The following is a 25,653-nucleotide window of genomic DNA, read 5'->3' on the forward strand; positions in this document are numbered from 1 at the left end:
AGTTGACATCGGCTTTTCTTACCTTGGAATCATCGACAAGAAAACATTAATTTGTTATTCAAGAATCTCTACGGTGTCAAGAGCAGTTGTTCATTTGGACTGGATTGCTGTTTCTCCTTCTCCGCGCAAACATTAACTAGATTACATAAAAATTACATTATATATATATTGGCTTGATATATTTTAGTTGACATTGCTAGTTCAAGAACAATTCTAGCCAATCATTTTAAAAAAAAATATTTTTATTTGAATATATATCTTTTATTTTTTATTTAGCACTAATTTAGAATTAAATTATGTGTAAATAGCGACCATATTTAAACTCTAATATCAAATAAATAAAAATATATAAAACAAAACGTCAGTTGAATTAATTATTTTCATTTGCATGTATCCTTTACTTTGCTAAACACCCCCTTTATCTAATGGTTTCAGGTGGCCTCTATGAACTATTGCTGAGAGTTTTAGGTTGTCGTCTTCCTTTAAAACAAAATAGAAATTCAACCTGACCACCACTTACATCATGTCATGCCAACTACACAAACATAACCATTACTGCTTTTCATTTAATATATTTGTTTTTTTCATTAAATATTTGATCTAAGTATTTTTATTAATTTTATAAATTTTAAAATTAATAATTATATAAATTTTTAATAACCCTGAAAAAACTTAAATTTATAAAGATTAAAAATTAAATTCAAAACCTAACTAATTAATTCAAAACCTACCTAGTTTAGCTATTACTTACTATTTATTCCATTAAATCCCTTGCATTAACTGGTTTTTGCCTTTATTTTCATTTTATTATTTATTTTTCTTCAAACTTCCTCTTTCCCCATCTCACTCTACCAGATCTTCATGTACATGTTTTCAACCATACTCGACCTATGAAAAACGCCAACTCAAGACTTCTCAACTCCTCTGCACTTGTTTTATGTGCGACGGCATCAATGCTTGGAAGGCATGCTAGTAAGAAAATATCAAGAATTAATTTCCCAATTTCTACAACTTTGCTATTCATTTTGGTCTTATCTCTTAATTTGATATATATATATATATATATATATTTAATACAATATCAATTGATAGATTTGTTTTAACCGTTCATCACAACCTCTCTTTTGTATAACACAAGAGATCGAGAATGATTTGAACCGGCAAAATCATATAAAGTAGATGTGTTTTGTGATTTAGAAAAAGTAAAGGATGCAAATCTCAAACGTAGACTAATTTAAATACAAGAATACGGAAATTAGTTTAATATGTCCTTAATTATATCTTAGATATAGTATTTAACATGTCTCTATAAATCCATTCACTCTCAATTTGTCCTTGTGTTTTATGTTGTTATCTTAGAAAACAAACAGAAATATCCTCAAATCTATATAACTTGATTTATTAAAAAAATAAAATTAATTTAAAATAATAAATTATCACATAATGTTGTTAAAATGCATTTTTTTTCTTGCCTTTTCCCCCCAAAGGATAACGCAATTTTGAGTATCTAAATTAACTTGTCTGAATATTAATTATAATTGAGTGTCTGATTTTTAGTTTTGTCCATGTAGATGTTTGATATTTTTATTTTACATAATAAAGTGTGTAAATGAATTTGTGTTTGTCCATAATAATGTGTCCATTAAGTGATAAGATGGACACTAACATCTAAAATAAGATTTAAGTATGATGTAACCATCTAGGTCCAGTGGTAAGAGTTTAGAATTAAAAGGTTTGCTCCCTCTGTGGTTTTAGATTCGAGCCCTGTGGTTGCTCATATGATGGGCACTGGAAGCTTACATGGCCGTTAACTTCATGGCCCGTGGGATTAGTCGAGGTGCGCGCAAGCTGGCCCGGACACCCACGTTAAATTAAAAAAAAAAGAATTTAAGTATGATGCCACTAATAAATTTTCACATCATTGAGTAAATAGGAAGAAACTTTTCACTAAAACCTAATTGGAGATTAGAAAATATCACATGGACTTGAGTTATGTAAAATTATTTTTTTAATATAAAAAAATATATAGGTATTTTTAATATTTTTTGTAGTTAAATTTTTTTAAAATTGTATAGAGATTGACCTGATGTAAGTACGTAACTCAATTAATATGGTAAATCAAAAAACAACTTCTACATTGGAGTTTGATTTAAAATAAATATTCAAGATAATAATTTTTTTATAAATATTGAGCAACAATACATAAGAGATTGGGATAACTTAGTAACAAATAAATTAAGAAAAATTAATAAACTCAAACTCTTATAAATTTAATATTAAATAATAAAATTAAAATTAAAAAAATAAATTGAGAAAAATTATTAAACTCAAACTCTTATAAATTTAATGTTAAATAATAAAATTAAAGTTAGAAAAAATTATTATAGTACTCTTATAAATTTTTATTTTTTATATTTTATTTTTTAATAATTACACACACGCATGTCCCTTCTTTATAATAAACAAATACTAGCATGTGGCTCGGCCTTCATCCATTATGAATTAGCAAGTGATATCCTAAATAAACTCTACGGAAATTGGAGTACATACTACGGAATGCTCTTTAGTCCAGTAACGTGCGTCAGATCATTAAGATGGAAAAAAAAATATTTACTATGTCAAAAATATTTTAGAAAATAAGTTATTTTGAAAGAAATTTTTATTTTTATTTTATTTTTTAAACAATAAACCATATAATGTGAACATATTTTTCATTTTTTTTTTAGTTTAAACACCATCAAAAAAATTGAATTACACCGACAGTAGGAATATTGTTGACAGATTTACTGAAAAAACCGTTTCGTCAACTAGTGTTACGCCGATGATTTCATATCCATCGGTAATTTCATTGTTGGTTTAAACAGTGAGGATTTCTGACTTCCACTTCCTTCAAGCCTATGATAAGAGGGTTCCTCTCTTGATACTTTTTGTCTTTCTTCTTTTGCTTTCCCTCCGATAGGCCGATATAAAACTATTGTCGGTGATAAAAATATCCGATGACCAATTTATATTGGTCTATCGGTCGACAAATATTACCGAACAATCATTTTCTATTGGTGATTATTATGTAATTGTCCAAGAAAAATTTGCATATATAACCGACAGTTTTTATGTACGTCGGTGTACTAATTTTTTTATGCTATCAAAATAATTTGACATTAAATAATATTAAACTAAAAAATTAACTTGAAAAATACATTTAATATTATTAATTTAACTCTAAAAATCAATTACAAGAGGATGCAAAGGGAGGGGGACGGGGAGGGGAGGGAAATGTCGTCGAGATCGATAAAGGGAAAGTTAATAACTGGACAAGTCTATTGGTGATTTTTTTGTTCTTCATATTTTGCCAGAATTTCAACCCCAAAAAACCAATTAATTGTTCATCCAACCGACTGACTTATATTGGATTGTGGGTGTCTATGGTGGAGTCTGGGCAACCAAAAAAATCTCGACAAATAAAACAAATTGGCTGGTAGCTAAATGTTTTCTTCTTGTTCAGCCCAAAAAGCAAAAGCCTCTTAATTAGTGAAGTCAGGCCATGAAACGAAAAAGAAAACAGTAATGCGAGCCGATGAAACGTAAAAACAATAGAGAAGTCTATGACAATAATGGAAAGAGAAGACTCAAGCATTGTAAACATGACGGAAGCACAAACATATTCGAAGTGGCCTCAAGAAAGGAGCAACAACAAAACAGGAAAAGAAGCAATATAATTTGGCATGCATACGGACAAAACCCTAAGAATCCAGCAACAAAAACAATAACAACGAGCATCGATCGATCTGAGGCTAGGTGCAAAACAAAAGGCTTGAGGCATGTATTCCCCTCTCTTCTTTTTTTTCAAATGATGGCACAACGTCTAGGTATATCTACAGCAATGCTTCAAGGTGAGAAGCTACACTTAAAAAAAACCAATCCAAGGTGGGCAATGCTCTATACATAGGAGCGCAAGCAGTTTATTCCATTGAAGCTTTAGTCTCTAAACTTTGTTAAGCCATGCTCTAGTTTGACGCAACTGGTTAATGTGAGAAAGGATTAATCCAAAAGATCTCTTGCTATACAAACAGATCAAAAGCACTCCAGAGCTTGTTTCCGTACAAAAGTCTAAGAATTGTTAATATTGGTCTCCAACCGTGGTTTTTTTAGTAGAAGATCTGAGCAAGTCGACACAAAGAACTGAAAAGGTATCAATATATCCTTATTCACTGTCTTATTAGAATATGTTCAAAGTCTATATCTGGTAATCTTGGAAGCAAGGTCGAAATGTGCAGAGTAACATCAACCTTTGTTTATGTTTGGTGGCACATGTAAGGATAGCGATAATCATTAAGAACATGGCCTCTCCATGAACTATAACAGCATAAGCCAAGGTAGAATTCTGACATTCATGAATATTAGGACAAAAGGTGAGGTGCCTTCTTACCCCAATGTGCCACCCATGCACGTTGAGCTGATACCTAGTTAAATTGTAACTTGTTCTTTTATAGCTAGGGTCGTAATCTAACATTATTATTATTATTATTATTATTATTATTTTAACCATAAATAATCGGATTAGTTTACGCGTATCTCGATTAATCTTTTGATACCCTAAATTAACGATAATCTAAAATACTTAATCATTATCAATATGGAGATCCCTAATGCAAGACCAAACCAGCAAGGAGAAGCACTCGAGATCGAAACATGCCAATTAACAAAACAACAGACATAACTCACACATAACATAACCGAAAGGGACAGATTGCAGAGCACACCTGCAATCAACTGCATGGAGGGAGAAAAAAAAAGCAGAGGCAGAACAATAGTAGGAAACCATACCACAGCTAAAACCAGAAGGATGAAAGGAAACGTTCCCAATGGAAGGAAAAAAAAAAAAAACTTTGAAGACCCCCACAAAGGCCTCAAATAAGGCACACAAACTAGTGGAAAGAAAGCAGATAAGTCCAGCCCGAAACAAAGCCCAAATAAAGTAAACTCGGCTACCCTAAGGCGAAATGACAAAGCAAGCAGAGCAAAATGGTATGCAAAAAATTAAGAAGCAAGGAAAAACAAAGCCAAACTGTTGCTGCTACGAACCTGGTCAGAAAACAACGAAATTGTAACAGAACCCATAGAGAACAGCTAACCACTATCGAAATTGTATCAATGATGAAACCAAGGTTGTTAAAATCATGAGTTGACTCTTAAAATCTTATGATTTTACAAATCAACATGTATATAATGTGTCAAATCAGGTTAAAACTCGAAATCGGTCAAACTCGGTTAAAATCGATAAAATCGGATCTATTTTACGAGTTTGACCGATTTCGAGTTTTAACCCGCAAAAGTTAAAAAATTTATTGTCTCCCTGTCCGAGTCCCCTGACACTCCTCTACATAATCTCCACTCTCCAGTCTCCCCTTTTCCCATTGCTCAAATCTTAAATTTTCAATCTTAACATACTAACACCAGCATTAGAGGATCTTGAGCATGAGAAAGCTTTATATTGTATTTTAGGCCGGGAAGGCATGATCAGAGGATTGAAACCATGAGAAGACAAAGGTAGATGGTAAGGAATCAAAGGAGTAAAATAAGAGATATGAATACTTATGTAGAGAGAAATACTGTGTTTTAGACTAACAATTTATTAACTACAAAAAGAGACGACAAAGACTCAGAGAGAACTTGAAATACATGTCTTGCTTGGTAAGATATTTGAACATTATTTCTAGGATTTGTTACTAACATAAAAAAGATAGAATGTGAGGTGACATGAGATAAAATTGATGTCATTTTGTACATTTTTTATCTCGTTGTCACGGGTTCACTGTATTGGTCTCTGTTAATTTTTTTTTGAAGTTGGTGATATACTTTAGAATGTTGTATCATCTCACTAGTTGTCTGCTGTGTGTTTCAAGACCTATCCTCTAGAAAATGTTTTGAAACTCTATTAATAAAACATAGTTGTTCAATCTTTTTTTTTCTTTTCGTATTTTTAGTTATTTAAACCATGTATGAATTTTTATTTGAATTATGTATTTTAAGGTGTTTGGACATCTATATTTTTTATTTCACTTTTATTTTAATTGTGTTATATTATTATTTACTACTTGATTAAAATTTGTCAATATATAATTAGTTAAAATATTTTTCTTGTGATTTATGATTCGAGTTTACAATCTGAATTTATATTGTACATTTCATGTTGTGTTAAAAAAATATTTTTGACAACTTGGATGAAACTATAAAAAAAAAATTTTGATTGAGGAGGATCATTCCATTAAAATATATATATATATATATATATATATATATATATATATATTACTATCTTTACAATTTTCCGCCTGAAAAAGGCTGCTGAAGGGGCGATTCGGGTCCAACCCAAACGTATTGGATAGGGCCTGTGTTCATTTGTGTGGGCTTGGTCCATGTATGTTGGACGTGCCACACGTCGTCTCTGGTCATAGCATGATGTCTCCGTAAGACAAGCAGCATGTCGTCTGCTTACTATGTAATGTGGTTCCCATCCTAGGGTTTGGGCAGTTAAATAATTTATTTAGTTCTCTCACAGGCAGAACGACCATCCTTTCTTCTTAGCTTCCAAGATCAAAATGAAGAAGAAGCCCAGTAATGAATTTGGCATGTCAAGCAAAATCCATGATGTAGAAAGTGAAGAATTGTCTTCTTCAGAGGAAGATGTGAGTGTTCATTACAAACTGAAGAAACCCCTTAATTGTTCTGTTTCTTCTTCTTTCTTCTTTCTTCTTTCTTTTTATCAAATCAGTTTTTTACATGTTGGGTTTTCTTTTTGATTGGAGTAGGAGAGTGAAATCGAGAGAGAGCTGGCTGAAGTCACTTTTGAGGATCTTCAAAAAGCAAAGTCTAATGGGTCTCTTACAGTTTTTAAAAAGCCTGACCAGGAGAAGAAGGGTGGCAGAGCTAACAAGAATAGGCCGACAGAGGTGAGCTGCAAGAAGCCGGTGAGTCGTTTTCGAGAGGTTGTCCAAGTTCCTAAAAAGGTATGCTTTATATTTTCGTTTTCAATTCATCATTACAGAGTGTCGCTAAGCACTATGATCAGGCCTTTAGAAACAGCACCTCCAATTGTGTACCCATTTACTACGTAAACTATGGAAGCAAAGCTACTTCAAGCCTGTTTACAAAAAAAAAAAAAAACAAAAACAAAAAAGTCACGAAATCATTTAACCCAAACGTTATCCCTACTTTAACAAAATGACTTCTTGCATAAAGCCTGCGATTTTCAGCAAACTTGATGTGACTGGCCGCAAAGCTTCTTCCAGGTGCTCTGCGCTGTTGGCGAAATTTAATGTGCATGGATATCACTATTTCCAAGCAGTCTCATCATTCTTGTTTAGCCATATGATGTGGAGCTTTAATGCTTTCAATTTGGTATTTCTGTTTACAGGTAGTACGCGATCCCCGCTTTGAGTCTTTGTGTGGCAATCTTGATGTTGAGGGGTATGTCTCAGTTGCTTTTCTTTATCTTTCAGTAAATCTGCTGAGTGCTTGTTTTATGGTACGGTGTTCCTGTTATGGCTTTGAGGCTACTCTGTGCAAACGTATTGAATCTAGTCTGTATGGAACCTTTTCTTTACTAGTCCATTGTTCCCCATGTTGTGTGGACAGATAATATTGATCAGAATGGGTGGATAGTTGTCCAAGATACTAATCTATTTCTCTGTAGTGTCCTCAGTCTAGTATTTCATTAAACATTTTTAAACGAGGCCATATCCCTTTGGAGTCCAAAATTCTGATCTGTCCATCATTAGTTCTCTCAGTCTGCTTTTTTATAGAACTCTTTAAACAAGGCCATGCTCCAGTTTTTCCCTGGATTTCAATGTTATTTCAAATTGCTTATAACATTCTGGACCTCATCTTTCTTAATTCTTATTGTTTTTGCATATTGTCGTATTAAATGGTGTTGTTTATAAAAGGCCACAGTTGAATATTATTGCTTAACCCATACTTTGGATGCAAATCTTGTACTTGTGGATAAATTTGATGAATAATAGTGAATAACTCTCTTTCTCCATCTTGGTTGTGTAATTAATAGCAGTGGAATTTTTGCAGGTTTAGAAAAAGATACGACTTTCTGTTTAAGAATAATCTTCCTGCTGAGAAAGAGGTAATTTCTGTGAATTCATCAATGACAATTGTTTTTCTAACTTTTTGTACCTAAATCTTAAATTACTTACCCTAAAAGTGACTTTTTGGATATGAAGGAACTAAAGAAGCAACTGAAGAAATCCAATGATCTGAAAGTCATTGATCAATTGAAGGAGCGTATATCTTGGATTGTAAGTACATGCCTTGTTGGATGAAACTGTTACTCTAAATCTGGCCATTTGTCTGATCAATTGATTTGTTTATCTGGTCTGTCTTTGTCATCTTCTCATAAAATTAATAGGAGAAGCAGACGAAGTTTGAGTCAACAAAGCAGACTGATGCAACTATACTGGCTGAGCACAAGAAGAAAGAGAGAGAAGCTGCGAAGCAAGGGAAACGGCCCTTTTATCTGAAAAAATGTATCTCCACCTATCTCTCGCTCTCTGTTGCATCATTATTGATAAGTATCCTCTTTTTTTGCTTGAACATTTTGATCTTCCGCTCTCAGGTTTGCTATTTGTCAATAAGAAGGAATCGATCCTTAAGCACTGGTTATAGCCTGAGACAGTAATTAAATTGGTTATTCCTAATTTATGTCTTTAGGCTGGCATTTGAATATACTTTAACTATTCATTGAGAAGTAAAACGTGTTTGGGAATGCTTTGTGAAACAAAACTGTTCTTTAGAATGCTGAACCAGAATGCATGGGACATTTGATACGACCGATAGTATTAGTTTGTTTTAGTGGTGGATCCTATGAGAAATAGTGAAAGCATACAAGGTGTTGAGAGTATTGGATCTGTGTTTGATCTGATACTATGTGGGGCAAAAACTAATTATTATCAGAATCTGTAATTCTTGATATAGGTACCAATTTGCATGTGTGGTGGACAGTTCATTTGTCTTATCCATTTGTTAATGTTCTTTTATTTTGTACGTTAATTTTTATTATTTCTCATGGTGCTTGGATAAATGAATCAACCAGCACTCAAGCAGTCTACGTGAATACTAACTTGTGTATTTTGCAGCGGAAATACGGAAACAGAGGCTTACTGAAAAATACAACAAACTCAAGGTACCTTTTTTGGATGAGCAAAATGCTATGTGATGTGAAACTATAAGATATGACAACTCATTTCATCAGTTACATTGTTTTGCTGACTAATGAATCTTATAACATGACCAGGCATCTGGCAAGCTCGAATCCTTCATTGAGAAAAGGAGGAAAAAGAATGCTGCAAAGGATCACAGATACATGCCATACCGAAGGTCAGCCAATAGTGAGCAACAGAGCTGATGATTTGCGAGTTTTGTGGTTGCTAAAGAAATGTATATCGTTCTCCTCAATTTTCTGCTAGCATGTGAAGACATGCCTATGGTGTTCTGGTTTGGTGGGCAAGTTTAATGGTTTGTATGTACTCCTCTGGTAGTGTTGTGCCCTTTCTGGACCAAATTAGATAAGCCATAGTTTTGAAATTATGATTTCTATTAGTCTTCAAGCTTTGGATATGGTTGAATTTATTTAATCATAATCCAGCAGTTCTATTACATGGAAAAACTACGAAGAAAAATATGCTTCACGCTTTGGTTCTCTAAGGCCTGTGATGGAGCCCATCTCTAAAATAACAATGAAAATTGCAATGAAAGAATGGAGCCCATATCAGTGTTGGACCATGCCTACCAATTACTCCAAGCCGACACCATTTCTCTACCTGATACTTGATTTATTATTCTTCCTGGAACGTGTAAAATGTTGCTGATCATATTCTCGTGCTAGTTGAAACCTTAACTTTTGCAGTCGTTAATTAAAAAGTGTGGTCACGATGCCCTTGTTGTCCAAATTGTCACAAGAAATTAGATTTTAGAACATTATTTGTAAAATTATAAATTCATTTTTGCAATCATAAGTTCATAACATAAGATTTATATGAAACAAATGTTAAATTATACATATAATATTGAAATTAATTCCTAGAATGCAAGCTAAAGCATAATATTGAAATGATACCTAAAATAGAAGCATGTAAAGCATTAATTTATTGGAGCTCTTAAAATTTGATTAAGCTGAAATATTTTTTGTTGATGAAGATTAATAATTCCTTATTTGGTGCAAAATGATTTTCTTTAATGAGCCTAATAGGATTTTAACATTACCATCTTGTTTAAATTTATTCTCAAATAAGATCTAATCTTTATATAAAAAGAAAGAGTAGAAGAACAAGGAAAACCAACAACAAAAAAGGAAAAGAAATCAAGAAATTTCATATAATTTTTCGCTGACACCTATTTATCAGGACTTGGAAGCTAAAATATTAATTTTTCATAATCCATGAATATTTATTGTTTTTGATGAATGTTCATATTTCAAGTTTGTTGCATCCGGATTTTTTTGTTCATATTTCTGTTTTAAGAGTTCATGTGTGAATTTGATTAAGTCTTCAATTTCATTCTATAAGCAGCAACGGAATAGCTGGCTTTACAAGCTAATTGGACAACTAACTGTTGGCACTGAGCTCCATGGATTCGTGTCAGGTGACCACAGACTTGGTGAAGTTCTTAAATCCTGCTAACATACTACAAAGAGGTCAAATCTAGGCTGCACTAGGTTCTTGCTCAAATGCATCATCTGGAAATTTTCCTGGGTCTTTAATGAAGATTCCAGATTTCAATGTGGGTGCCATATATGAGGATAGGAATCAAACTGTTTTTAATAGTATGATTAACTCGGAATTGAGTCTCGCAGCAGGTTCTTTACCTACTGGGGCTAACTCAGCTGTTCTGAAAGGTCTTAACCATCTTGATTTACCCACACCCTCTTGATGTCAACTAATTTTAACTGTTCTGGATCTTCTACTGCCCCCTGCTCGATAGCAGAGGAAGATGCCCATCTAGGACAAAATAGATCACAAAAGCTGAAAAGGAAACATCAACAAGGAGGTCTTAGTACCACATTTCAGTCTGATTTGTTCAATTGTTGTTGCGTTGTTCTCTTCTCTTCCTTGGGTCTTGCTTTAAATAGGAAGATCATGGACAAAATTTCACCTTTTGATGTCAAAAGGGAGGGGCTTTCCACTTGGCTACATAAGAAAACCAGATTAGACAGTAAGAAAAATGATATTCTACAAGGGATTCTCATTCAGCAGCTACCACCAAGTCAGGACTCTGTCCATCTGCAAGGTCAACGCCAAACTCTACATACATCAGTACCATAGAATAAGTTGGGGAATCAGAAGCAGCAGAATACTTTGCAGTCACACTACAGTTTCTGGGAGTTAACATGAAGCAGCAGCAGCTACAAACGAGGGACTACCTGCAACGGCGGGCCTTGCCACAAGTCCAATCTGTGCATTCTTTCACTGCCAATGCATGTTCATGCAGGCTAATGCAATACGTGTATCATCTGCAGCAATGACCACCTGTGAGTGAGTGACTATGTGATCAAGAATGTAATCATTTGAGTAGTAGTTTAGATGTTAATGTTGACTTGTGTCAGGACTCTTGCTGATGCTTTATTTCCATCTTAATCATATTTCCGCCTGGAGCAAAGAAATACACCTTGAAGCTGTTCTAACCTCACACCCCCCCCCCCTCTATCTCTGTGTGGGACAATCGTATTGCTAAGAAACGATGGTGTTTGTCTTCATGCTATAGTGCTAGATTTCATGCCATTGGTGTGTTCTCCCAGGCAGATGTGGTCAGCTTTCAATTTGTACTTTTTTCCACCGTCGAAATACTGATATTTATGACATATTTTTTATTATCCACCATAAAAATAAATAGATGCACACACTTGTTTCAGTTCTTTGTGCATAATACCCCCAATACCCATTTCATATAATCTTTCCTCACTCCTTATTCTATTTGTTCCCTGTTTTTTTATCCTTTCCCAGGCTACATGGCATTGTGACTTGAGCTGGGCCAAATCTGGGGGAGGATTTGGTAAGCAAATCAGCACTACATGTTTTTCAGTCAGTCAATATGTTGCTTTCTAAAACAAAAAACAGTTCATTATTGCTATGTTGCTAAAACTTTGTAAATTATAATGTCGACCTTCATCTGCCACTGACTGTCTAAATTCGCTACTGTTGGAGACCCTCATGTCTAACTTAAAAGCTTGAGGTATTAGCGAAGGCTAAAGTTCTATATTCTTAACAGTTTGCCATGGAACATTTTATCATTTTTTTTTTAAAAATTCTCGGAAGAGGCAACATTTGAAGTACTTTCCAGGCTGAATAAGAAGCAGAAAGGCAGTTCATGAGACTGTTAATGACCAGCATCATGTTGTTCATGAGGGTAAACTTCGTATCATTATTGTTCATAATTTAAAGGTGAGCTATAGCCCACTGAATGAGACCAGTGGATTTCATAACACATTGATCTTATATTCTCGGTATGCTTTACAGATACTTTCCTGGGAATTTTGTTCAAGGGACCTCGAAGAGCTGTGTTGCCTTGAAGTTCAATTCTATCTAAGGTACATATGACCTGCAATATCTGAACAATCATGTTCGATCCATCCTGGTCCTTGTATGTTGTTTATTAATCATTATTTATTTTAAACCTTAAAGGTTTGAATTGACAGAACAGGTCCTCTTGCATGCAGGTTAATGAGTTGGTTGTGCTTCAAAAAAGTATCGAACCACCGTTGATGGTATTGGATCAGATAGTATATCACCATTTGATTTACAAGAAAATTGCAACATATAAGAAACTCTTTTTATTTCCTGCAGTTACTAGCTCCATGAAATGAATTGGTCAAGCATGTATCCATGTATGTAATTTCAAGCAGCAAACAAATGACACCCACACTTTTTTCGTATTGTGTTCTCTTGATAGTTACCGTGGTCTCAATTTTTCAATCTTCTAGTCATATTTGAAAAACTTGTTTTTGGAAATGATATTATAAAACTTAAATGAATCTTGTTCGTCATGTAGGCTATTATCAGCTGGGTGTGAGAGAAATTTGGTCCTGTGCTTGCCCGTCTGCGGAGAGAATTTGTTTTGATTTGTCTAACAGTCATCTAAATCCTACTCAGGATCTCATGTATTCTGGGTTCATTGCTTGACAGATTGTTGACATATTCAAGTACTGTATGAAAGACTTGAGGACTTTCAGCTGGGATAATAAAATTGAACCGATCGGTAAGTGATATCTACTTTATTATACATTTGAGTGTCATCTTAAAAGTTGACAACTGAAAACCCTTGGAAGTAGCTGCTTGAACCCTCTAAATCTCTGTTTCTTCTGACATTGCCTTGTAAACTTTAATTTACTTGTTAAAGCAGTGGCCAATGGATTCTTGCAAAGTCATTTCTCATGTAAAACTCTGATACACAGAGAGCTTGAAGAAATATTCCCAAAAATTTTCCACAACCAAACTCCAGAAAGATCAATCGCAAGAAAACGATCAGCTTGGGGTCCCTCAATGTTTTCCAACTGAACCAAATAAGTTGTCTACTTCTCATTTTCCTAGTGGAAACAGCAATGATAACTCGATTATGAGCAAGGGTGGACTATTGAATAGCTCTGATATGGTGCGTCACTGTATATTTCCGAAGCCTTGCATTAGCTCAAATGTGGGTAAACTGGAGCAGCCATCCCTTTTATACGAGAGATGTGAAAGAAGTGCATCTTCCACACCATCTCAAGTTCCCAAGACTTTGAGTATTCATGCAGCGTGGGCATTTCTCAGTCTCCAATCCTGCGGAGGTAGCCAGCATTGACTGGAGCATGCAGTCCAAATTTTGCTTGAGCAGTTAGCTCTAAGATTGATGATATTGTATCTGGCTTGCAAACAGGTGCCAAGAGCAAGATGCTGCAACGGATGGGATGACTTTTGATCACAAAACATTAGTTGCTGTTGTTGGGAATTCCGACCGGTGATGTACTGATATTTGCTTATCGGAGGCTTAGCACACTGACACAATATTTAACGTGGTTCGGCAAAACCGCCTACATCCACGGGAGAGGTTCATTTTATTAGAGATAGAGAAAGGATACAATAAATACATGTAGAGGAGGAGGATTACATCCACTCTACTCAACTCTCTCAACTCTCTTGCTGCACTTGCAGCTGCTGCAATGGCAGCAAGGCTGCTGCCATTGCAGCCCCTCTTTCTCTCTTCTTCTCTTCTCTTCACGTTCTCACAACTCTCACATTTTGCTCTCACATAATGCCTCTATTTATAGGCATTTCATGGCAGCTCTTCTTGCTCTTTTGTCATCAATGGTGGCTGCCAAACTTACAAAACTTTGACATTAGACAATGGTTGTTGGCTGCCACCAATAACCCACCATTGCAGCCATCTTCTTTGACAATGGTGGCTGCTGCAATTGTCAATGGTTGTTGCACATTAATGGCAACCAACCTAACAATCACCCCCTTTGCCATTCATGTGGGGCAACTGTCCTCTTGCTTCTTCAGCACAGGCTTGCATCTTGCAGCTCTTCCAAGCTTACCATTCTGAGAGCGTCTGAGGCTGAGTTTACAGGTACTCGCCAAACCTTTCAATCATCAGAGTTACCAAAGCACACCTTTTCTCACACAAAAGGATCACTACAACCAGATAGTCTCCCACATCACATCTGAAGAGTGTTAACGCTTGTCTCTGGAACACAACATTCCCCTTCGAGCGTATCAATCATGCTCGGTCCGGAATGATTCATCAAGCCTTATATCAAGGCTTACAACACCCCCTCAAACGGAAATTTCTATTTCCAAGTGCGACAGTCATTATCTGAGTATCTCAATATGATCACGAGCTCACCACTCTTCCAAGAGTCTACTCATCCAGGAGTTGCGCCTGCCCTCTGTTCCACCCTAGGAACCACGCCTTACTTCTCCGTGAGTCTCTCGCTCTTAGTCGTAAGAGTCCAGGTAGCTCTCCACCTTCACCTATGGGGGCAGCCCATTAAAGGTTGATCCATATCTGTCTTCATACTCTGAGTATTACAATGCCATTACCGAGCTCACCACCTTGACAAGAGTCAACTCGTTCCCGGAACCTGCGCATGCCCTTCTGCTTCTTCATAGCAGCCCGTCTTAGTGCTCCACAAGTCACACACTTATTGTCCAAGGCAAATGTCTTCTAGCTCATTGATCTTTAGCATGGGGGCAATATCCATGAAAGTCAATCCTGCATTTGTCTCCATACTCATCATAGCCACTTCATTGGCTATACACCTGTCCACTCATATCTAGCCATCACATTGGCTCTAGGGCGTTCTGAACTGGGCTTACATCGTGGCCCACACACCTTCTCCTTAGGTGTCTCCGCTCGTCGTCATGCGGCGGTCTGAAATGGGGCTTCTATCACGGCCCTCACACACCTTCCATCTAGGTGTCTTCACGTTTCATAGGTGGTCGCATCCTCCTTCAGCTGAGATGCTTCAAAGTGGCTCCAGAATTCTCTACCACCATGTGCACTATGGGAGAGATAGCTGCCACTAATCACATAGAAAGAGAAACTTGCGGTATACTCCTCGCAATCCTCCACCTCGATTTCTATGTTTGGAGCTTCTATGCCTTTCTGCTTGACAGCTCCACCTACACCAACTCTCTCTGGTGTCTTCGCCTTTCGTCATAGGCGGTCGCCTTTTATCACAGGCGTTTGCACCCCCTCAATTAGGTGCCTCTGCAACAGCTCTCTTTCCATCCTTGCATGCATTGGAAAGGTCTTCGCCTGTTGTCTTCATCAAGAGCATAAGAGACTTCCTGTTGTACAAACTTTAACAGTCTCTGCTCTGAGCTTCATCTGGGAACTCTTCTTCTCCTTGCACCTGTTGTCTCATTACAGTACCTCGTTGGATCCTACGGGTACTCCTGCACAATCTCCGCGTGCCCTCGTGCAATTTCTGTTCTCCAGATTTTCCCCTATTCCTTGCTTATGTTTGACAGCAGCTCATCCTGTCACAACACCTGTCGAAATCAAAATAGGGTGCCAATCTTTATCCCCTTGCTGTATTCCTCTTCCATTATCAGGGTCTTCATCAATTCTCCCCTCGAGAAATCACAGTCACCGAATCTAACTTCTTTGGAGAAATCACCACTTCATTAGATCCTTGAACCTTCGGAACTCAACTATTCCCTTGTGCCGTTATCCTGCTAGTCTTCAACCGTTTCATTACAAACTGCTATATATACGAAAATAGTACCGTATGGATAATCCTTCCACTAAGCAAGTTCCCAGGAAAGATTGGAGGGGTCACACTGGTCCCGCTTAAAACCCAATCTCTTAGACAGAACTTCTTAGGCCATATCTATCCATCGTACTGTCTTTCCGTATATACAACCATTTGCTAGCTTTGTTGCGGCTTTCCTTTACAAGTGATCTGGAATATACTGGTTTAATACATGATTTCTCAACATCTGGCGAGACTACCAGTTCTTAGATTCGTCAAGATTGGTCTTGGTCAATTTCCACTCTTCACCTCAAATTATCCACATGATCGGGTGTCTAGAGTGTCCCAATTTTGCCTTCCTTCAAGGCAGTTAAAATTCTCGCCATTTAACAGTTCAACACATGTAATTGGGTAAACATGTGCACATTTTTCTTGTTCATCTCCATCGACCACCATGATGACCTTCAGATGCCTCCTGATCGGGCAATCTCTTTTGTTAATTCACCACCACCACTTTCGGTCTCAAATCTCAACGATCGGACCGTACCATTGCATCCGGAACGATCAAATTAGCTGGAAACAAGTCTGAATCGTCCAAATCGCACTTCAGACGGCTAAGATTTGATCAAAACAATTCTGGCCTGATCAACGGCTCAGATTCAATCTCAGATCCGGTTGCACATAGGATCAGCTACACTGAATCTTGTCCCTCGGCTCGCGGCTTGGCTCGGCTCCAACTCGGCTCGGCTCCAACTCGGCTCGGCTCCAACTCGGCTCGCGGCTGATGACGTGGTCGGTGGGTCCCATGTTGCTGACGTGTCTGCTGACTGGTCGATGATGTGTCTGTTGACCGTCGCTGAAGTGTCTGCTGACTTTCGCTGACGTGTCTGTTGACTGGCGTTGACGTGTCTGTTGACTGGCGCTGACGTGGCACGCTGACTGGGCAGTCTCTTCGCCGGCCCGTGCGGCCGTTTTCCGACGTCCGATTTTGACGCCGTTTTCACCAGTGGCTTCGTCTCGGCCTCCTCTACACAGTGGTATGGTCAAAACACCATTTTGAGAACTTTCATTTTTGAGCAAAAAATCAAACACCACTTAAACCATCAGCTCTGATACCAATTGTTGGGAATTCCGACCGGTGATGTACTGATATTTGCTCATCGGAGGCTTAGCACACTGACACAATATTTAACGTGGTTCGGCAAAACCGCCTACATCCACGGGAGAGGTTCATTTTATTAGAGATAGAGAAAGGATACAATAAATACATGTAGAGGAGGAGGATTACATCCACTCTACTCAACTCTCTCAACTCTCTTGCTGCACTTGCAGCTGCTGCAATGGCAGCAAGGCTGCTGCCATTGCAGCCCCTCTTTCTCTCTTCTTCTCTTCTCTTCACGTTCTCACAACTCTCACATTTTGCTCTCACATAATGCCTCTATTTATAGGCATTTCATGGCAGCTCTTCTTGCTCTTTTGTCATCAATGGTGGCTGCCAAACTTACAAAACTTTGACATTAGACAATGGTTGTTGGCTGCCACCAACAACCCACCATTGCAGCCATCTTCTTTGACAATGGTGGCTGCTGCAATTGTCAATGGTTGTTGCACATTAATGGCAACCAACCTAATAGCTGTTGCTTCAGGAATGCATCAAGTGGTGTTGTGGAAAATACCTGGGGCCGGGTTCATGGTTGCCTCTAATGCGGATTCTCATACTTGGTGACAATCCTAGTTTCATCAACTTTGTTACAGTCGTTAGTTTTCTGAGATCCTGAAAATGCTTTTCATGGATATAGCATTCTTATATGAAGTGGCAGCATGAACTATATGGTTGGGAACTTGGGATAATCGTAAGTTTTTGTTTTTGGGTACTTTTTGTTCCATCTTTCTGGGTAATGATTCAATAGAAGATACAAATAGAGCCTTAAAACAGTTTCTTTCCTCAAGCCCGTTTGATTATAGTTACAGTTGGGATAATCGTAAGCTTGATAATGAAGATTATATGCTGTAATGTCGACATGAACTAATAGCTATCCCAAAGTCGAAACCTTACCCAAGAAATGAGATGGTGCCATTCTTTTATCACATCGTCAAGCTATTTATTTTTCCTTTCCTGTTTGCCGTATTAGATTTTATCCAGGTTTGTCAAGATAAGCACGGCACCCGTCCATGAATTACATGCACAGAAAGCCAACGGCGATCTGCAACTGACTTCCATGGCCTTTTACAATTTCAGATTTGTTGCATGACTTGGCTGTGAACTCCTAACTCTTTCTAATTTGCATAACCATTGGCCAATGTTCGACACGTTGAACTCTTACCTGATATTTCTGTACGTACTTGTGAGTTGTTGACTAGATGGTCCAACCACTGTAGACAAGATACACTCTCATACAAGGTAACAAGGCTGATGCTGATGTTTTGGGTTTGAACGAAGTTTAGAACGATGTTTTGGCTCTGTTATGGGGCTGACAGGCTGATGCTGTGGAATGTCCCTCATATTTGACGTATCAATCTATACCTTTTTTTTTTCCTTGTCTTGGCATGTTATTCGTCACACATTTTTAACAGTTACTTTTATTGCAGCTCATACATGGTAAGAATGAGGTCACATTCTTTGCCATCCAAATTGATGAATTTGTCGAGCAAATTAGGGAATTATTATAAGAAACTCTAAAAGACGTGGCCAAGACACTTGTAGCTTTTGCTCAATATTTCACTTTGATGTGTGATTTATTTTTTTTATTTTATTTTAGTCATCAAAATTTATTTTAAGATGTTTTCATCCTTTTGTAGCCTAATTGAAGGCTAATTAATTCATATTTGTTAAGAAAGGACAACATTAAAAAAAAAAATCAGAGTAAAAAATAGAGAAAATGGGTGGTAATTTTAAAATTAGATAAAAAAAACTTGACTTTGGACCTTTTACTTTTCAAATTATGAATTTTTGATATTTTATAATATCATGGTTCGAAACTTTATTTATTTTATTTTTTAATCTTTTTTTTGAGAAATGAAAGAGAAAGTGATCAGATTTTAGTGATATAAAAAAACAAACTCTTGGTTGACATTGATTACAACCACGAAAAAAGTTGATTTTAATGTTAAATAATTTCATTTAATAAGAGGAGTTTAATTTGAGTGTTCTTTCACCTAGAGAAGTTTTTAGATATCAAATTGTTTTTTTTTAATTGTTTGAAGGTATAAATATGTTTATGTGGATTTCTAGGTTGTTTTGTAGGTGTTTGTGTAAAAACAAATTGAAAAAATGATTTTTTGGGGTGGAAAAGCCTTAATTGATTTTTTTATTACTTAAGATTATTGGAATTTGGGTAGAGCATGTTACACGCTTCCTGTTTTGTTTTTAAAAAATTATTTGTTCCGTAAAAACAATTAGGCCCAGACACGTGGGTTATCTCAAATATATGTATATGGGCTTTTTTTTAGGTTCAGGCATGTTAGGTCAACCAAACTTACATGTCTGGATCTTTATTTATTTATTTTTGATTAATTTTTTTTATTCAATTTAATCATTCACTATTGGATCTTTATTGATTTTCCTAAAAAAATTTAATTTTATACTTTAATATTTTATTTAATTTTAATCAGGTAATGTAATCTAATTTAGTTTGATATTTGTAAGTTTATTGTAATCTCAAATAAACACTATAATATTTAGTTAGTGTTTAATTTTCTGAACGTCTATTTTTCTTAACAAACAGTTAAATAAGAAATTATTAAAAAAATTATTGTACCAAATTGAATCCATAATTCAGGTTATGAGTTTAACTAGTTAACTTTGGTTGATTAGAAATTAAGCTTTCTAATTTGTTTTAGTTATATAAATAATTCTCAATTTATTTAATTAAATAGATATATAAATTTTTAAATTTACAATTAAAGTTTTTAATGTCAAGAAACTTATATAAAATGCCATCAATTTTTTTTTTTTTTGAATGGAAAGAAAAATTTATTTAACTCATTGCAAAATATAGATGAATTGATAATTAAGAATATGTCTAGAAATGCAGTAAATATTATTTTTTAAAATATTTTTTGCTTGAAAATAAATTAAAATAATATATTTTTTATTTTTTTAAATTTATTTTTTTATCTATACAAAAACAATTTAAAAATAAAAAAACTTTTAAAAATATGATTATAACACAATGTCATGTCAAACGATGAACACATCCAACCGACGATCACTGAGGATCCATAAATCAAATCCATCTGTGAGTTACATAAGACAAAGAAGTACGAATAAGTGCAAAGTGTCAAAAATATCTGGTATGAGCCAAGGGAACTTGAGAGCTTGTAACATTACCATCTTGTCTGTCTCCCCGACTGTTACTGTAGCTCAGCAGATTGGTTGGTGTTTTGATGGCCATAAAAATAGTTTTTTTTTAAAATATTTTTTATTTAAAAATATATTAAAATAATATTTTTTATTTTTTAAAAATTATTTTGATATTAATATATTAAAACAATTCAAAAATATATAATTTTTTTTTTTAATTTTACCCGACCTTCCCTTAAAACACAATACCCCAACCAACCTTCTTTTAGAACACAATACTAAACAGTAGCGAAACCTGAAACTGAGAAAGCAGCAAGGTCTCTTCATGATATCAAATTTAAGCGTATAAGCAAAATTTCTCGCCAATATTCATCCCTATGCTTTGGATCCATGGAGCTATTTTACAGCTTCCACAAAAAAAAAGAGTGGTAATGATTTCCTCGAGACAAACAATAAAAAAAAACTACACACTTTATCAACAACCTTAAATACGACAATATATACATTGCTTGGGTACACATGATACAAGGCCTGAAGAACCAACAAATACTAGATTCCGCTTCGTCTCAAAGATGTCCTAGCTCACTACAACGCAGAACTCTACCCTAAAAGGTTAAGTGCGGTTTAAAAATGCCCTAACCCTTCTTTTAATTTACATGGATATACTAATATGGAGTCCAAACATAGACCACCTTTGGTGTGTGTACAGTCTATCTGTGTCATTGAGAACTTGAGCTTTGTTGATGCATTGGTGCCATCAACCACAAAGTCCCCGGCATGGTAGAGGTTCCATTTCCCAGGATCTTCCAAAAAACACTGGGAAGAGGCATACTGGCCATCTGAAGTCCATAGCTGAAACTGTACAGGTTTTATATCCCAACCATGGACATGCTCAGTGTTACAGATGCGGCGACCGAACCTCTTAGCAGCCCGCCCCAATTGTAGTCTGAAGAACAGGCTATAGGTCCCCGCTGGAAATGGGAATTCAAATTGACCATCAACCTCAAACCACCAGATTTGCTGAAGATATGCAACTGAGTTGAAGCTGCATGCAAAACAATGGAACTTCAGATCAATTCCAACACTACTTTCACTATATCTACACAGGAGTAATCATCAATTTGAGCACAAACATAGAAACAACCAATTCAATTAACGCCAAATTACCCAATTATCAAAAGCACAAGGATGCAAAGTATCAACAGAACCAATTAGCATCCTTTAAATCAACTAGCATTGCCATGTGAAGAAGCAGTGGCTAGGAGAAAGATTAAAGCCACTCGCTTGGATCTTGGAATTATCTGCCACCCACCCACCCACACACACACTACAAAATAATGCATAGTTAAGAAAGGAGCGGCGCAACCACCATCCAATCAGCCAAATCAGATGCAAGTCTAAGCTACTCGATTGATCAGCTGATTATGAGTACTCCCCTCACCCATAGTAACCTATTAATTGTTTCAAGGAGGAAAAAAGAAAAATGAACCTTGGTCCAGGATTCATACTTGTTGACCATACTTCATGAGGAAGAAGAAAGAAGAGGATACTTGGTTGGGGACAGAAAGGCAACCACAGAAGGTTCATTACTGACAAAGTGTTCGATAGCTTGTAGCTTCAAGGATATGATCAGGAATTCTGGAAGTTAAATTATCAAATTATGCTCCTCAGTCACATTACTGGTTTCAGGCTCAGGGTCGGATGAATCTACTTCTACGTGAAATAATTTCTGATACAAGGAAATGGAAATGACAAACTCTGATGTAATCCAAAACTCACTTACCCCTTGAAGGTCCAATCATATAACCTCCAAGCTCATAATTAATAAGACACAACTGCAAAACAGTTGCTGGATTTCAAATTCTCACGCATCATGGACTAGAAATCTTGATTCAGAGAATCAAAATGAACATGAAAAGAAATATAACTAAAAACCTCTTCAAAGAAGTTTGACAAGAAAATGCTCGGATCAACTTGGACTTGACCAACCAATCTAAGAAATAAATAATGAAAAACTAACCATTTTGCAATTCTAATCAAAATTCCAATACATAAATAAGAGTTTCAATAATCTCACCTAGATTCCTCTGTTGGAATATGATTCCAATATCTTCGATCATCGATTCCTGTTATCGCTAACCCCTTGGAAGCAATGGATAAGCATACACCTCCTGTTCTCTTATCCAGCCATGCTTTCTGCACAAAAACAAAATCTTAATTCAATAAGTTAAAAAGCTAAAACAATAAAACTTGATAGAATTGAACAATCAAAATCCACAATCCTCCTACTCCTTTTCTCTATTGCGATCCATTTCTAAGTAACTGAACTTCAAAATCAAGCCAAAAAAGGAAATCTTCCCCCGTGCAATACATGAAGTTAAGAAATTTTAATTTTCTTCTGTTGAATTTTCTCATAAAACAAACAAACAAAATCAGAATCAAGATTCCAATATCGTCGCTTTCCTTTCTTATTAAAAAAACATAAAAATTCCATTATTAGTTGCCGCAAAAACCAGAGAGAAAATCCACAACTCAACAAAACACCTTCTTTTTCTCATAGTTTCCATTTTTGAATGTCCTAAATAACAAAATAACCAATAGACCAGAATTTCTTTTCCTTCTATTACCCAAACAAATATGAGCCAAGAGATCATACCTTGGTGCCATCATCAAAAGAATTAGCTCTACAAAGCCTGGTATAAACCTCTCTCTTACACAACTTATCTTCAAGACCATCACCAAAAACTCTTTCAATCAAGTCTTCATAATTCACAGGCAATTTTGACTCCCAAACAAAATCAGCCCAAGAAGCACCACGAAATGCCCTGTTTAATTTAGCCAATCTGCAAATCTCTGATGGGTTTAAATATTCAAGAACTAAAGCGACACAACTCTCTGGTAAATCACCAAGACCTGGCTTTATCCTTGGTGGCGGTGGTGATGGTTGTAGGCATAAAGACCCAACAAGAGAATAAACATTTGGGTCTGCAAAGCTTGAAGAAAGATTAGCGCCCATCAAGAGAAAAGAAAGAAACAAAGAGGAACCCAAAAACAGAGAGACTAGAAAGTTGTATATAATAAAGAGATTGGGGATTGAAAAGGAAACGGTGCCATAGAGGAAGGTAAAGGGAGCTTTAAAAAGAGACACCAAACATTAGGAGATTTGTTTGTTTCTTTTCATGACAAGAAGCAGAGAGAAGGGGAAAAATGTTACAAAAATACAGTTGTTTGTTTTTTACGGATAGAAAAAAAAAACAGAGTGGATTTTTGTTTAAATTTATTTTGGATTTGGTTGGTTTTCAATATATTGCTATAAATTTTATGATTTTCTAGATATTATTATTACTATTATTATTATTATTAATTTAACACCTTTTGGATTCTGGATTTTCTTAGATGCAGTGCTAAATTCATGGGGTGATTTATTCTAACAAGTATTTTTGAGATGTTTGAAAATTTTGCCTATTATTGAGTTTTTCCTCCTCCTTTTTTTTGTTTTTTAAAAAAGCTCAATTCTGTCAGGTTGGTTGAGCAGTAAAAACCCTCGTGAATTTCTGATCGAATATGCTAGCCTGTGTTTAATGTAAAACGAAGAGATTGTTCTAGTTTTAGTGAGCAAAACTTGACTGGGATAAACCAAAGATAAGGAGGATTTCTTGAGTTGAGATGAATAAAGACTGTTCGTGACTGTATTAAGTTATATATATATATATATATATATATATATATATCAGCTGATAAAATTTTCCTTCGAGGAAAGTAGATTTTATGTTTCTCTTTTTGGATAAGATAAGATTTAAAAGAAAACTATCTATTCTCTTATGACAACTTATTGACAGATTTGAACAATTTATGGTAATTGGTATTTAACTAGAATTGATTGGTTGTTAAATGTCTTGACACTCAATATCTTGTTGTGGTGGTTAATTCATATATGATATCTGGGTAAGGTTAGCATTGTAGGGTTAATTACCAATGGTCTTTAGTCCATCTTCCAAATCTGAGGAAGCAATGGCTCGCCAAGGTTCGAATTCTATTCCACAACTTTTTTTAATCTCTTTTATCCCACAATCGATAAGAAGTTCTTTGATCCTGTACTAGAAATTAGAACCAGCACTAGATATTACTAGATAACACTTATAAGATATACAGATGTTTAAGTTTAGTGACAATAAAATTGAATATTTTTTATACTAATATGAAGGTTTAATAGTATAAATTAGAATATTATTAATGAGTAATGATTTTGATGTTGTTTTACACTTAGAATACCTTGTATATCATATATATTCGGACTCTCTTTTTAATTTTACGATTAGACAACAAGTTATATAAATGTTTCTAAAAAAACTAGTTATTTATAGTCGTTATGATTCTATTGACAGCTAAAACAATCGACTGATTAAGATTGATCAAGCCAGTCAATCACTAGTTTCTGCAGAATTTTCAAGTGTTCATCACTGATGAATAATCGATCGACTAATTATTTGGTAACCCCAAACGATCAATCGGTTCATGCAGAATTCTAGATTTAATAGTAACCTAGATGAATTCTTAGAACCATCTAATTTAGATTTTATTTTATTATTATCAATCAATTAATACATGCAGAGTAAAGTGTGTGAGTTCATTATAATTGTGTTATCAAATGCGATATGAATAATGAAAAAATAATGTGTAAACAAGTAGACACAAAAACACTTTTACTCTAACCCTCTAATATGATCCTCAACAACTCCTAACCACAAAAGTGGTTACCATCATCAATCTCCCCCTGAATCTCGTTATCATGCTCCTCGTAAAAATAGACCTTGACGTGAGATGAGATTGGTAACTTCATAAGCTTTTGAGAATGAACATCAACCCCACCAAGTAGGAGATTCTCCACTTTATTATTGAGTGATACACACTTATATCTTTTAAAATTGTGTTTCTATCAAAGACAACTTAGACAGCTAGAATGGACTTACAAACCTAAGAGAACATGTACATAATAAACAAAGTGTCCTAGAGCTTGTAACATAAGATAATGATGTCATGTGCAAAGTCATTTCAACAATATTTTGTGAATATGCTTGGACACGGTACCATAACCTAGAGCCTAACTTCGTCA

General features: G+C 35.5%; 3 protein-coding genes across 3 annotated transcripts; 2 read left to right on the forward strand and 1 right to left on the reverse strand.

Annotated features, from left to right (window-relative positions):
- The first annotated feature begins 6,522 nt into the window (after nucleotides 1–6,522).
- On the forward strand, nucleotides 6,523–9,673 carry LOC133680671 (uncharacterized). The gene is made up of 8 exons (XM_062103708.1): nucleotides 6,523–6,686; nucleotides 6,810–7,007; nucleotides 7,415–7,467; nucleotides 8,080–8,134; nucleotides 8,232–8,306; nucleotides 8,417–8,534; nucleotides 9,144–9,190; nucleotides 9,302–9,673. Exons 1-8 carry the CDS (start codon nucleotides 6,600–6,602, stop codon nucleotides 9,410–9,412), a joined length of 744 nt encoding a protein of 247 aa, XP_061959692.1. The 5' UTR covers nucleotides 6,523–6,599; the 3' UTR covers nucleotides 9,413–9,673.
- Nucleotides 9,674–11,691: 2,018 nt separating this feature from the next.
- LOC133680680 (uncharacterized) lies at nucleotides 11,692–13,997 on the forward strand. Its single transcript, XM_062103719.1, has 6 exons — nucleotides 11,692–12,408; nucleotides 12,519–12,589; nucleotides 12,719–12,766; nucleotides 13,185–13,257; nucleotides 13,454–13,825; nucleotides 13,915–13,997. The coding sequence occupies exons 3-6, from the start codon at nucleotides 12,764–12,766 to the stop codon at nucleotides 13,947–13,949; spliced, it is 483 nt and encodes a 160-aa protein (XP_061959703.1). The 5' UTR covers nucleotides 11,692–12,408; nucleotides 12,519–12,589; nucleotides 12,719–12,763; the 3' UTR covers nucleotides 13,950–13,997.
- A 6,996-nt stretch (nucleotides 13,998–20,993) lies between these two features.
- On the reverse strand, nucleotides 20,994–23,730 carry LOC133695581 (F-box protein PP2-A12). The gene is made up of 3 exons (XM_062117515.1): nucleotides 23,197–23,730; nucleotides 22,618–22,736; nucleotides 20,994–21,585 (listed from the first exon to the last, which is right to left on the reverse strand). Exons 1-3 carry the CDS (start codon nucleotides 23,554–23,556, stop codon nucleotides 21,165–21,167), a joined length of 900 nt encoding a protein of 299 aa, XP_061973499.1. The 5' UTR covers nucleotides 23,557–23,730; the 3' UTR covers nucleotides 20,994–21,164.
- Nucleotides 23,731–25,653: the final 1,923 nt, after the last annotated feature.

Source organism: Populus nigra, chromosome 1, assembly GCF_951802175.1.
Source record: "Populus nigra chromosome 1, ddPopNigr1.1, whole genome shotgun sequence".
In the NCBI taxonomy this organism is placed as follows: domain Eukaryota; kingdom Viridiplantae; phylum Streptophyta; class Magnoliopsida; order Malpighiales; family Salicaceae; genus Populus; species Populus nigra.